We start from the raw sequence: 14555 nt of genomic DNA on the forward strand, positions 1-14555 counted from the left end.
TAACTTATCAAGAGTAAACTGGAATTCAATTTAATAGGTTAATGCAATTATGTATTACGAAACGGTATTTCAACAAACTTACTGACTTCCGTTCGTCCCATATATCCAACCTTCTGGACTGTCAGCTGAACAGAAGCTGTAATTTCAGATGCGGTATACACAAATTCCCTGAAGAAATGCTCAACTAAAACATGCAAAAGGATATTCCAATTGGAATACGTAAAGTAAAATTTACATATTATATCATACTCTCGGTCCAAGCCTTTTGTACAAATGGACACCAGTTTTATTAAAAAAGGAAACGGTTAGTATTAAATAACCATGATATTTTATATCCGGATGGTATATAAAAATGTTTGTGTGATTTTGAGCATTTTGGTCAAAAATATACCATTTTTCATAATTTGCCATGGAATATGACTCCTCTTTGAGTTCTCCCATAGGCCTATCACTTAAAATTAAAGACGCCTTGTATATCAATAATATAAAGTGTAATATAAATTTTTGAACTTCAAGAAATTGCTAAAAATTATAAATAACAGTAAATTTTTGACAAAATATATCAAAAACCTTAGGTTACAGGAAAATGTTTTGATTGACTTTTGTGATCCAATCATCGGCCTTAATAAATTAATATACTTTTCATGACATATAAATCATATTTCAAAAAACAAGCTTTCAAAAGACTGTGTAAGAATTTTTAATTAACATTTAGGAATATCCAACAGTCTTTTGAAAACTCGTTTTTCGCAATGTCAAACCTATATCAAACATAATCTATTAGAATAATATCAACACATGATCAATTAAAGACGTCGGATGTATTCAATTTCCACTGTTTTTACATTATTTACTGCCCTTTAAAAATGCTGAGTTTTGATGCTTATCCGTTGCTCCGTGAAATAAAAATAATTAGTTCTCACCCTCGTCATCCTCTATAAAGACTGTTGCCATATCAGGCATTCCGATGTCACTATTCACTGCATCAGATAGGTGGATTTCAAAGCTTTCTAAGTCCTCTCTAATATCATCATTTTTTATATAGATGAATCGTTGTATTTCCCCGATACCTTCGTCAAATGTAAGTAGTTCAGTGTGGGACTGGAAATCGGTGGTTGATAAAGCAGTATCAGCGGATGTAGACAGCACTGTTAGATGAAGAGATGAATAGGAACAAAACAAGTGATTAAAAAGTCGTACGCAGACTAATACCAATTGGTATAAATATTCATCTACAAGTTACATGTACCTGTCCTGAAAGATATACATTTTGTTTTACACACATACGGCACCCTGATTTACTAATATTTGATATTTTTTTAATGTATGTGCCTTCAATCACTGCATGGGATCATAATGGCAAACTGTTCATTTTCCTAAACACAATACACAGTGCTCTCACCATTGAGGTGTGACCTCTACAAACAGTGTATGTTAGAGGTATAGGGCATTTCCTAGTTAACGTCACTGTGTGAAAAATAACCGGCCAATATTTATTGTACTCTCTGAAATTCTAGGAAATATAGTTTTGTAACAAAATTTTTAGCTAATTTAGATATTTGGAAATATTTGCACTTTGGTGTTTTAGCAAGTAGGGCACGGCATGGCCTGCAAAATTCCCTGTGTAAATCGAATGCAACTTTTAGTGACTATCACTTACTTGTAGACCGCTCTCTTCCGAAGGGCATTAAAGCTAAACCATTTGACGGATATTTTTTGTACTTGATGTCAATCAAGAATAATGTATACATTACAAATAGGCTAAAAACTGAGTAGGTGTGGAATCTGCAAATGTTCGTACCTCTCTGTATATGACAGATAACAGCAAAAACAGCTCCCATATCTGTCCATAACTTTGGGTCAGTGCAGCGAGCCAGGGGATTTCAAGTGGGTGAGTATTGATTGGCAAGTGCCATATTTGGGCATAAGTGCAGTGCACAATTCAATGTGAAGGACTAGACTTTATCGATTGATTTTGCTGGAATAGTTTCCTGTTAACCAGGTTTAACCAGGTACTGCAAAGGTCGAATCATGTTCGCTGTGCAGTATGTATAACTGCACTATGACCAGCCATTGACTACTATGTTACCTACCGTCCCCCTCATGGTGTGGGTTATATAAAGGATATTACAAGCCTTGAAATAAGGAGTATGCTTTTCCGCCCATGTGCATGATATTTTTTGGGGAGAGAAACCCCTACACTTTCGTTTTGCTGTATTATTATTAAATTTTAATTCTGAAAAGTACTTACTAACACTTCCTATAATTCTGGTGTCTCCTGATCGCCTTATTGTTACCTTGATCGATCCCTCATTTTCCAATACAAGGTGCACAGACTGGCTCAAAGAAAAACTTGATGGACCTGAAGTAACAATAAGTACACGATATCATTATTTCGTTGACAGGTGTAGAATATACGTTACCTATGCCTTAAAAAGAAATTCATATTCACTTCGCATTTGAATCCCCTTGAGACAACAATACACTGGTTACCATAACCAGTGTAAGTAAAATGACCAGATGGGTAAATCAGCTGCATGAGAAAACCATAATGTAGTCATGTAGTCATAAAGTTCGCCTGATACAAATGTTGACAGTCTCACTGTGTGGGGTAGGCAATATGCACTTTCGCAAATAGATTCATCAGGATTGATATGCACTGTTTGACTGAATGAGGTAAGTTACCATCGATTCGACTGAAAAAGGCTAAATGTTACGTTTTTGTAGTTCTTGTAATTTAACGCAAATTACAGAAATGCTGTCTAGATTATTTAGATTCCATTATATTGGGTATACTGGTTCTTAAATCCAGCTAATGTAATAAAAAATGAAAAAAAATGGGTTACACATGCATAATTATGAACAGCAAATATGTCGTCTATAACTAAACAAAATTGGATTAGGATGAGAGTCAGTGCTATATTTACCAATGACTGGTATCTCAGTACACGAAGGCATACGCCCAAACCATTGACCAGTTTGCTGGCATACACGTCTTTCCATCCCCATCAGCATATAGCCTTCATCGCAAAAATATGTGGCCAATCCACCAACACTTGTTCTTGTAATGAATACATTGCCATTCGTTGGAGAGGTCAGACTGCTGCATAGGATTACTAAGTTGTTGGAATTGTGCAAAAAGAACAATTTTATCAGTTGAAACTAACATTTCAAATAAAGATGTTCAAACCGTTATTATGAAATATGCTTTGCGCTTAACTTAAGAATACACTTTTGCATTTAATTCGATAATTCGAATCAATTTGTCAATGTAAAGCTTAGTCACTTTAGAGGCAGTGTCAAATTCCATTGGCGCAGCTTCAAATCGGAAGCGTTTAAAGCTGCCTCAATGCGTTGACGTCACAGTCTTGACAAAGAGAATAATAACACATTCCACTCTTGTAATTTGTTCAAACCAGATAGCGAGATATTATTCTAATGTACCATAAACCATCAAAAGATGAAATAGAGAAGTATTCTGTGGTTGTTTTCAAATTTTAATAATTTGTAATAAAATTTATATTATACATACCGCGAATTTCAAAAAATCTAAATTAGATTTCAGAAGGACATTCCGCGTATTTCGAATTCAATTCGATATGTCTGATGTGCTTTCATGTCCCACAAAAAATGCTGTCCAAACGGTTATACCCCAGCCCTTAATAAAGATTGTAATTAACAACAATATACCGTTCATTGATGCTTCCGTTAATGCCTCTTGTTCTTCAAACGCCGCCCTTGAAGCCGTAGCCACCTCTACATCACCAATGGCTAGGTAATCAAATATACACCATTCGTTGCCATTACATGCAGCTTCCACGTCTTCTGGCAATATGTCTTCATTTAAAGGTGGAGCGTATACGGGGACAAAGCTTTCGTCCCTATAACTTGCAGGACCACGTGTTGGGAGGTAATAAAACAGTGACTCTTCGTCAGTTATTTGCCCTGAAAAACAAACAGTACCGATGGCACTTTTTATCGTACCCTGAATATTTGTGTAGTGTATTCGTTTTTTATTTAAATGAAAAACAATGGCACTCTTCAACTGTCAATTATTATGCTTGTTTACAATTTATTATATTTCCAGGGAGTGATGTTAAGAGTCATCGGTACCTAACTGGGCACCGATAGTTTTCGATGTGTTGCCTTAATTAAATGTCTTTTTTCATGGTCAATTTCAAACAGGGACAATCGTAGTTATTATAATTATTATTATATTATTATTATTATTATTATTATTATTATTATTATTATTATTATTATTATTATTATTATTATTATTATATTTCTAACGACATACATGTCTGTCCAAATTGCTCGTGTATATCTTGGGTAGAAGCATCTATTGGGACAAAAGTGCCTGTTCGGGTGAGTAAATCATCATCGGGAGCATCATTCCAGGTTCCAAGAAGGCCTCTCGTATGTCCTTTGAATGATTCAGGACCTAGAAATATCACAGACATCGCTCGATTTTCTCCTCCAGTAGCCTTGAATTGCAGCGACACACCGCCATCAAAAAGAACCAGTACTCCATTTTCAACAATATTCCGGGCATATAATGAAACACCTAAAAGCAAAACACAAATATAATTGCTATTAAACTACATGTAAACACTATCATACAAAGCGCCAAAGTGTTGTAACTGGTATACATATTCACATTACTAAATCTTTTATTTCGGATTAGTACCCATCCCGGTACTGACATGTGTATGGTTACAGGAGATATGTAAACAAGAAAGATTTAAATACCTTGTAAATTCCACCATTCTGATTCACCAAGATTAACTTTGTTCCAAATTTCTTCTTGATGACCTCTGACCCACACATTAAGGTGACGAGTTAGACTGACCTCTACATGAATAACATCCGAGAATCCATATTGGGCGACAAAGGCGGTAAAAACGGTCACTGCGAAATCAGCTGAAAAATGATGTTCACCAATAAAAGATAATCCCATTATCAATCATTCTATTACCTCCACGACCCATTATTCAAAATCGCGCATTGTGATTTGTTGAAACGCGTCACGTGAGAGCCCATTATTCTGCAATAATGGGTCGAGCGCCGTAATACATTCTACGCACAGCATTACGCTTGGTTACGCGTGCAATATTTCCGCGATACGCGCTGTCACTTACGCGTACGCGCTCCACCTTGAAGTAAACAACTTGAAATATTTGTGCCAAAAAATGATATTTTCTCTTTAAATCGCACTATTTTCTGGTAATAGAATAGAAATAAAGGGTGCAGCATTATCCTTTACGCGCAAATAATGTGTCATCGACAGTAACCATTATTACATTATTACCCATTATTTACGTTTTTACTGCCTCGGACACATTATTTGGGTGTAAAGGATAAAGCATTACACTTTATTTCTTAATTCAAAAAGACGACATATTTTAAAACGATTAGTGGTTCAAAATATTAGTTCGAATTCAACAGCTGATGCCAAAATTGGTTTTTAGCTGCTCCAGTGTGTTACTATATTACAAAACTCGGTCGAGTTTTCCAAAGTTTATAAAAGACATAAGATGAAGAAGAAGTAGGCCTAAGTGAAATTTAGCACGGCGGCCGTTTATTATCCCCTTCAAATATATTGAAATCCAACATTGTTATTCTATTCATTACTATTTATCAATCGTAATGCAGGAATCGCGTCAATCGCGCAAATACACATTTATTAATTTTCTCTAGCGCCGGCGTTTTGCAATTATTTACATCGTACAATTATAGACTTATAGTCGCTTTTTATATCATTCATGTAACACATTGCAATTATGAAAAGTAAAAACTTCGAAATTGAACATTATGATATCAACCATCAAAACACGCTATAGTTTTATGAATGTTCAAAAGCGTTGCAATATGCAGTAGGCAATGTATTATCAAAAAGCATGTGCAGGTTTATGTTTTTATTATACTGCGTATTCATAAAGAGTAGTAGCGTATTATATAGACTTAGACTTAGCCCCGCAGGGCTACAAAGAACCACTATAACCTCGCGATTTGGGTAGCCAACAAATCTGCGCCGCAGGGCTACACAGAACTAATAACCGCAAAATTTGGATCATGCGCCAACAAGTTTGCCCCCACAGGGCTACAAAGAACCACTAACACATTAAAACACACCAAAGCACATTACAACGTCTATACGGAAAACATTAATTCATTCACTTTACGAAATGCTTTTCAGAAGACACTGCCAACTACGAAAACCACCAAATAAAGATAGGACCAAGTTTTAAAAAGGATGAAAAGCCACACAGGAAAGTTGTTTAAACTTTGGACCCTTTTTGCGTTTTGAAACATTTATAGTAGATTATATGAAGTGAGAAAATGAGATGAAAGGATTGTTTCAGATAGACCAATGGGAATATTCCCGGGAACTTTGCGCTAATATTCTGTGGAAATACTACTTGTTTATTTCAGAATTGAGGCAAAATAAATGCAGCTATTTACATGTTGATTAAAATTTCAGTTTATTCATTTCTAATCACCAAAATGTAGAGAAAAAGATATTGATTCAGCTACAAACTACAGCACTCTGACTAAATACTTCATACCTTTTAATCTAGTGGCATTTTCAAACTGTATACTATTGTTAAACTTAATCCTTAAACTTAAACATTAAATTAAATTAAATTAAGTGATGTTACTTGCCATTTGGTAATATATCAGCCCTGGCCTGAAGAATAAACCTCTCTGACTCAACGAAATCGGTTTCAATCACGATTAATTCTGCTATGGGATTAAATGTGTAAAAATAACCATCCATAGTAAGAAAATGTGGATCACCTGCACCAACACCTGGAACAAATGACCATATGAGCAAATGACAATTGAATTAAAGAGGCGGTAAAAGTCCATTTTTTAACATGTTGGGCTAAGCAATGTTTGTCCCCCGATATTGTAATAATGTTCCAGATCCGGAACTTTATTCTACGACACAGTTCAATAGCTAAGCGTAAAGCGGCGCTCATAAAATGGCTCTTATTTTCAATATTGCAGATTGTTGTCTGTAAAGTGCTGCATGGTATGCTCTTTGAGTATTTAATCTGTCAAAATAGGTAATGTTTTTGTTTTGCGAAATATCTCAGAGCTCTTGAACCGCAAAACAAATTGGATTTTAATTGTGCAATAATTCCCCAATATCTAGACGATCACATATACTCACCTAAATATTAAAAAGTAATACAGAAAGCTCATAAACAGTAACGCAAAACTTTTAATGAATCATTCAACATATTTTGTGTTTCATCAAGTCTTTAAAAAGAAAACGTTTTGAATTTGATATATGCCACATTTCGGTTATATATATGCACTTGACCAATGAAAACGCATGCCGTTAATTTCTTAATATGTTACTTATAATTACTAAATCTGGCCTTGTTACACTCAGGAAATTATTTTTGTAACTTAATAATTTGTTTTCAGATGAAACAACTGAACTATAAATCACTTTTTTTTTTAGTTTTTGCCATTTTCCACCTGCGGTAAACACCTGCGAACCCTGGAAACGTTTTTTATCACATTAATAACAAATGGAAAACGAATTCAAAGCTTATACAATAATGAAACTTAAACTTAATTATTTTTATTATAGCAAAAAATCAATATACTGATCATACATGTATCGGCTTGGTTCAAGTCTGTTAATTTGCCTCATTTAAACACAGCTTTTCATAATACTGTATGTGCTGTTTTCCACAATACGGTTTTCAAACAAATCCTAATCCACAATAAGAAACTGTCAGTCAAATGCTGAATTGGACCATTACCCAGCAAACACAAAACATTTTCGACATCATTTACAAAAGGTTAGAAAAGGTTACCAGAAAATGTTTTAATGTCGTGTTATATAAAGGTTATAAAACGCTTTCATAACATAATGTTATTTAAGTGTTGAAAAAATGTTTGCAAAAAATATTTTACAATAACATTTTGAAAACATTTTGAAAATATTTCTGTTGTGTGTTTTCATACAAAACGTTTTAAAACGTATTCATGACCTTTATATAACCCGACATTTGATGTTATTAAAAAAGTTTTTACCAAAACCAAAAATCCAAAATATAACCTGTTAAAAAACGTGTTACAAACTTTTTGTGTTAGCTGGGTACATAATGAATTATGCATAAATATGTGTATTTGTATTCCGGTTTTCAATTGAGGGGTTTCACGCACCGAGCACTTCAATGGGCCCTGTCTGACATTACGCCGTAGAAGTGATGATGTTACAGGATTAACTACCATATCAATAGGTTAAAATATTTTTTGAATATATCGCCCTGCACTATAAACAGGTTGCACTCATCACCTGTGTATATCTGCAATCATAGATTGAATACAATATCGCTCCTTTTGCGATTGATCAGCATGATATGGATATTGTATAGAACTACGATCCAGGTCTTTATCACCGTTCTGTGACATCTATGTTTCAATGCAGAGGTACCGCGTGAACGTACTAGTGCAGTGTGATATATTAAATAATTATTTTAACCTATTGCTATGGTAGTTATTCAAGTTAGATCATCACTTCTACGGCGAATAGGAATGACAAAAATGTGTTTCCAAAATTGTTATCTAATGCGACAAACTCAAACCAAACCGAGCCATTGTATGTTAATGACCAACCTGCCTTCGGCTCAGAATATTTATTGCAAACTGTTTGCGACGGTCTTTCTTGCTTGTATCTGTAACAAAGCCTCGTTTCAAAAACACAGCACTGTAGTCGTGGTTCCAAATCATTTAGGAAGTGTGATAGAAATGGTACTTTTCCGATCGCATTGTAGGGTGCAACACCGTCCGAATGACTTCTATGTGCAAAACCACCGCCTTCATCAAAGTCGTTATTGTCATCAATAGGATTGACGGCAATTATGTTTTCATCTGTACCACTATAACAGCATTCCTGTCCGGCACCATCATTACTATATTACGGGGAGATATTTAGTTTAGATTTTTAGATATATAGTTTAAATTTTCGTTCAGAAATATTGCGAAAACTTAATTGGCCTAATTGCTCCACAAATTGATCAAGAAGCAAAATATGTGTGGATTAACATAACTATAAACACTGTAAGAAGTTTGAGACCCCAAACTGCAAAGTGTTAAGCGCGAGTTTTCGATGTATGGACCAGGGGCCCGCTTAAGGGGCCCTGTTGGGAGGTCCATGGTGCGAGCACCTGGAAGCTGTTGGCATTTACTGAAGCTGAGATGCAGAAATGTTGCCAAAATTTGTCACATACTGTGAGATGTGGTGGTAGGAATTACAATTAAATACAATATATTTTTGGCAAATAATATTTGTTTGTAACGAAGCATTCCAATATTAACAATGAAAAAGAGATACTTGCATTTTGGGAGTCCTAATAATGTTGGGCTCTGGGCCTGGTCCTATCTGACCCAATGGTAAATCCGGCCCATGATAATAGTTCAATGATTACCCGTCAACTCGAATCAAATTGCTCCTGTTTTTAATGCAGTCAACTTGCAAAGGCAAGTTGAAGAATTATTGTTACGATGTTATGCAATATCAATATTACATACCTTGGATGCCTGGCAATTACACAATGTATTGCCATTGTGTATTCTCGAATACAGTTATTCGGGTCTTCCGAATTGGCCATATTACACGCCGGAAGAGGAGTATATCTGCCAAAATCAACCAAAACTTGTTCAAGTTTACACGGGCATGCTGGTCTTGACGTGTGGAAACCTCTATTACCCATTTCATTACTTGCCCAAATTCCACAGTCAGTACGAGGTTTCAACCACTCCAAAGAATGAACATCGCTCCATAGCGCAGGACCGCTATGCAATATAAATATAAACAAAAATCGTAAAAATGGGTTGGTCTATGCAAATTCCTTCTTTATAATCTATGAGAACATGATTATTGTATACTAAATCCTATTCTTGGTATCTTACAGTTATCTTTGCTTCAATCAAAATTTGTGCATTTTAGGTCTCAACTTGATTTCAGGCAATGCATCTCCGCGATGGGTCAATGAAAACATTCGCGAGCAGTCATACGACTGAAGCATGCAGTTGTCAAATGTTAACATACCAGTCTCACTATAGACCATATCGAATAAATTCTACCGGAACGCTGTGCAGACATGTTGGTTCTAAGTGACAGACGGACAGGTCTCTATTTCGATTCCACAATCATACCTAAGCCTATCACCTGTTCTACTGTATTCTCATGTGAATTGTCCCGTGGAACCTTACGGAGCGCAAAATGTTATTTAAATGAGAACGAGTGACGTAGTATTCGATAGGGTTTATAATAAAAGACATGTGGTTGAATCAAAGATGACTTACAATATGTTAGTTCTGGATACAAACCGGACGGGAATTTTAACTACGCTTCCTACATGAGTCATGTTTCACCATGTTGTTCCTTTGGTGTTATCTAAGTTGTTCAATTTATATTCAATTTGTTCAATATATATTCAATTACTGGGTTAAAAGCAAGCCAACACCGAGAATAGTACATGTATAATTATATAAACCATGGTAACGTTAGGATATTTAGTAACAACTACCTACTTTTGAGAACCTGTCGTGCTGTCATATACTTTAATAATGCCAACTTTGTAGTCTTGGTTAGGTGAGGGTGGGGAAATAAATAAGAATGAACCGACGCCGGACTCGTCTGAGTAATCAACGGGTTGCTGATTAAGAGTTAATATAGATGTGAGCTCAGGTCCTGTTGGGGGTTCTGTGTATGCAAATACATCTATATTAACTGTTTCCACTATCCCATCAAATATCGATGTGTTCCATGTTATAGAATAGAAAAAACTCATTGAACTCCATTCTGCGTCCACACGTTGTACCTTGGGATCGCTTTGAAACCGTTCAGGACTTACTGTTTGAGGAATAAAAAAACCGAAACACAGTAAGAACAAAAAACTGGAACGGCGCTGAACATACATAAAATATTGACTGCTATGAGGGGCATGGTTAAAATTATAGACCAAGCGCGCAAAGTTGTGCAATTTTGCCATATTTTGGTAATGCGAACTACGCCATCGTGCGCGCGTAGAGTTTGATCGGGACATTTTGATGAAATTCTCTCAAATACAGGGCATAGGTAAAACAATACCCCCACTTTTAACCAATCAGATGATAAGAATCTATATATGAGGTATATATATAATCCAAATTATAAAATTGAAATCAGGCACCAAGACCAATCAAAAGCTCGCGCGCAGTGATTTATAGTGCGCTACGCGCAGGCACAACTCCTAGACGTTGATCCACAACCTCAGTACACTTTACAGGTTGTCGCTGATCACTACGGCCCCACATCATTCCATAAACCATTTAACAACAACATATACTTTGACAGCTTGTAATCGGCGGGAATTGTCAGGTTTTTATCACCACGCCGAAAAGTAGACCGACGTTAAAAGTTGATCTGTATGCTATTATACCACTTTTAACGTCGGTCTACTTTTCGGCGTGGTGATAAAAACCTGACAATTCCTGCCGATTACAAGCTGTTATGCAATCAAGATGTCATATCACCTTTGACAACTTGTCATATCACCTTTGACAACCTGTAAGCCATCCAGAACTGCAGATCATATTGGTCAGCGAATCAGATCATAATTTGATGGTCAAACTACCTCCGACCCAAGCAAATATTACGCTAGAACATAGGGTGACATTACTTATGCTTAATCGTTTCCCCAGCATAATACAAGTATAAGTAGGTAATGGGCTGCGCATCCTGCACAAGAACAAATTGTGTGTATTGTATACCTCGACTGCTTTCATTAGACCCAGTTTTAACCACCGTGTATCAGTGGGAGCTGGTAGCACAATGGATAGAGCGTCCGTCTAGAAATCGGAAGGTCGTGGGTTCGAATCCCATGCCTGTACATTCCCTTGCTTTTTCAGGTTGGGTTGTGTCGGTCGGGATTTGTGTTTATTAGTTGTCTTGCTTAATTGTAATGCTTGGGTTAGTAAGCTGTTCTTTCTTTCTTATTAATTATATTCAGTTTAATCTTGTAGCGAGCAATCGTTCCCTGTGCTTATTAACTTGTGCAGGATGCGTAGCCCCATTGCCTACTTTACTCACTGAAACCATATGCAAGCAAACCAAATGCTCGATTATGGTTAATGGCATGATCGCCGAATGTTTTGAAGTAGTAGTTGGTGTGAGACAAGGATGTCTCCTCTTTCGAAGCCTATAGGCCTACATAAACCTCGAATTTATTTTGAAAGTTGTCCAGTACCTAGGCAGCGGAATCCAGATGGGGAGATATGTAAATATGGTAAATGAACATCAGCATCCGTTATGCTGACGATACAAGCCTCACGGACCTTGTTTTTTAAAACCGTAAAGGTAAAAAGGAACGTAACAAAGACAATAATAGCTTAACGACGGATGAAATGGTTTGGCCATGTTGTTCCTCTCAATTACAGAATGACTTCATTGTCCCTAGGCCACCAGGTCGCCCACCTACCAGATAGAGAGACCAAGTACAACATGAAGGAGGTTTAAATTGGGAGGTCGAAGGGCCACACCGGCCTGCTGAAATAAGTCTAAAATCAATCCCTACCTGCAGTGTAGTACGCTTGGTATCCATAAACGACTCCGTCAAAAGAAATCTCCACCAAAATACGTCCAGTTTTGAACAGAGTTGGGGAAACACACAACACATCGGTACCGTCCAACTGTCCATCAACTTGTAGGTCATCATTATGGTCAAATCGGCATTTCAGATTTGTTTCCAACATCGTACATGCACCAGAAAATCTCAGGATTTCACCACCTAACATAGATCCGGTGCTTGGGGTAGTTCTCAAAACTGATCCTGTTTCTAGTCCTTGAAAAAAAAAATATTTTGTAGAAAATTAAAATTTTAATATGATAGCGTTTAATCTCTTTTTTTGGGGGGGGGGGGGACTTCAAAGGCTTTAAGGTGGTACTACACCCCCCTGATCAATTTTGTGACTAATTTTGCATTTTTCACAAAAAATAACTACACACTGGTAACAAAATTTATGTATATTATAGGGGCAAGGAATCCAATTACTTCACTGAAATTTCAGTGATTCAAGACAAGTGGTTCATTATATGTGTTAAGAAATGAGGTACATTCTAGCGGTACCTCTTTTCTTATCATAAATAAGTACCGCTTGTCACAAATTTATCAAAGGGTGTAGTACCACCTTAGCAATTCATCTTTAACCTCTCTTATTCTATTGACAGAATTACCTCGAGGTGGCCCATGGGCTTATATATTTTAATTATTTTAAGCAAAGTAATATAATGCCAAATATTGGTAGGGGAAAGTATAATCTATTTTTCTTTTCTGTTCTTCCGTTTTGGCTCTAAATTTGTTTCCTTCATTGTTTGCTTGGTTGGGTGCTTAATTTGTTTTATGTGTGTGGGATGTACTGATACCTTCATTGCAGCATGGTTTGCAACGTGTGTCCTCTGGATCATCTGCAAATATAAATGAATAAGTAAATTTAAATGTGGTTACAAGTTTTCAAAAATAAAGGATACCTTATTGGCCCTTTATAAGTTTTGCATAACGCTTCTGATTAACTTGCAATGTTTGGTTTGAATGTGTGAGACACCATTTGGCGATTATTCTAGGCCGATTCGTTTCTATTTGATGTAAACACTTATTTATTTTTTCACATCTGACTTTTTGGCATACATGTACCTAATTGGAATCAGTCAAATTCGTTGTCTTTGTAGGACAAAAGAAATATTTTGAATTAATGTCTTTAAAGATATTATATCCCCATATGAGCTCCACAGTTAATAAGCACCCAAGATAGTAAGTGGGTTATCTCTCATTTTACTTTATTTGTTTGGCCTAAAATGACCAACACGCCTTTCTGACAGCTGTTACTAATAATATGGGGAATAAACTTTGGATTTAAATATTTCATTAAAGTGCACTCTGTTTATGTGGGGACATTTTTGATATTGATTAACTCTCTCACTGTGTCTAAGCGGTCAATTAGACAATATGGTGAAGAACATAAGCCATCTTCTTCATTATTTACAGTTTGATAAACATGATAAAACATGATCACATTTCTGCAACATAAACAATGGCTCTTTCAATAATATTTATATTATTTTCAGTAGAACGGCAAGGGTACAGGTGAGATAGTATTTGCATTGCAATACCTTGATAAAATTCAATCTTTAGACCTCTCTTAAGTATAATTTCGCCAGATTGAACTTCAACAGCCTGCGGTTGAAGACCATCATATTTATTCTTCCGGAATAATGTGGTATATTCCCAGTCTGCCCAATACACATCGTTGCCAAAAATTCCTATGCCAAATATGGTTGCAAGTTGACCAGTAGGTGCTTTGTAAAATGTGATCAAGTCACTACCATCGAAATTAATACTTTTTAATGTCTGCAACCCTTGATCACTGAAATACAACCTTTGTTCTGCAAATAGAACAAGGAAAATGAAAATTATTACTTTTAAATACACCAGCTTTAGCTGTAGCAAATAGCTGAATAATGAAAATAAAAGTAGTACAGTATAAAC

The 14555-nt window shown here is 36.0% G+C and overlaps 1 protein-coding gene across 1 annotated transcript in view; it reads right to left on the reverse strand.

Annotated features, from left to right (window-relative positions):
- LOC140147360 (uncharacterized) overlaps window positions 1-14555 on the reverse strand; it is a 46701-nt gene that overhangs the window by 18978 nt on the left and 13168 nt on the right. The window contains exons 6-19 of the mRNA XM_072169137.1: window positions 14180-14452; window positions 13436-13477; window positions 12588-12854; window positions 10564-10885; window positions 9559-9822; window positions 8644-8939; window positions 6667-6813; window positions 4753-4923; window positions 4301-4567; window positions 3691-3945; window positions 2928-3116; window positions 2252-2362; window positions 924-1148; window positions 83-184 (exon numbers count right to left, since the gene is read on the reverse strand). Of these exons, the coding sequence (XP_072025238.1) occupies window positions 83-184; window positions 924-1148; window positions 2252-2362; window positions 2928-3116; window positions 3691-3945; window positions 4301-4567; window positions 4753-4923; window positions 6667-6813; window positions 8644-8939; window positions 9559-9822; window positions 10564-10885; window positions 12588-12854; window positions 13436-13477; window positions 14180-14452 (2931 nt within the window). The remainder of the gene's footprint in view (window positions 1-82; window positions 185-923; window positions 1149-2251; window positions 2363-2927; window positions 3117-3690; window positions 3946-4300; window positions 4568-4752; window positions 4924-6666; window positions 6814-8643; window positions 8940-9558; window positions 9823-10563; window positions 10886-12587; window positions 12855-13435; window positions 13478-14179; window positions 14453-14555) is intronic.

Source organism: Amphiura filiformis, chromosome 3 (assembly GCF_039555335.1).
Source record: "Amphiura filiformis chromosome 3, Afil_fr2py, whole genome shotgun sequence".
NCBI classification, from domain to species: domain Eukaryota; kingdom Metazoa; phylum Echinodermata; class Ophiuroidea; order Amphilepidida; family Amphiuridae; genus Amphiura; species Amphiura filiformis.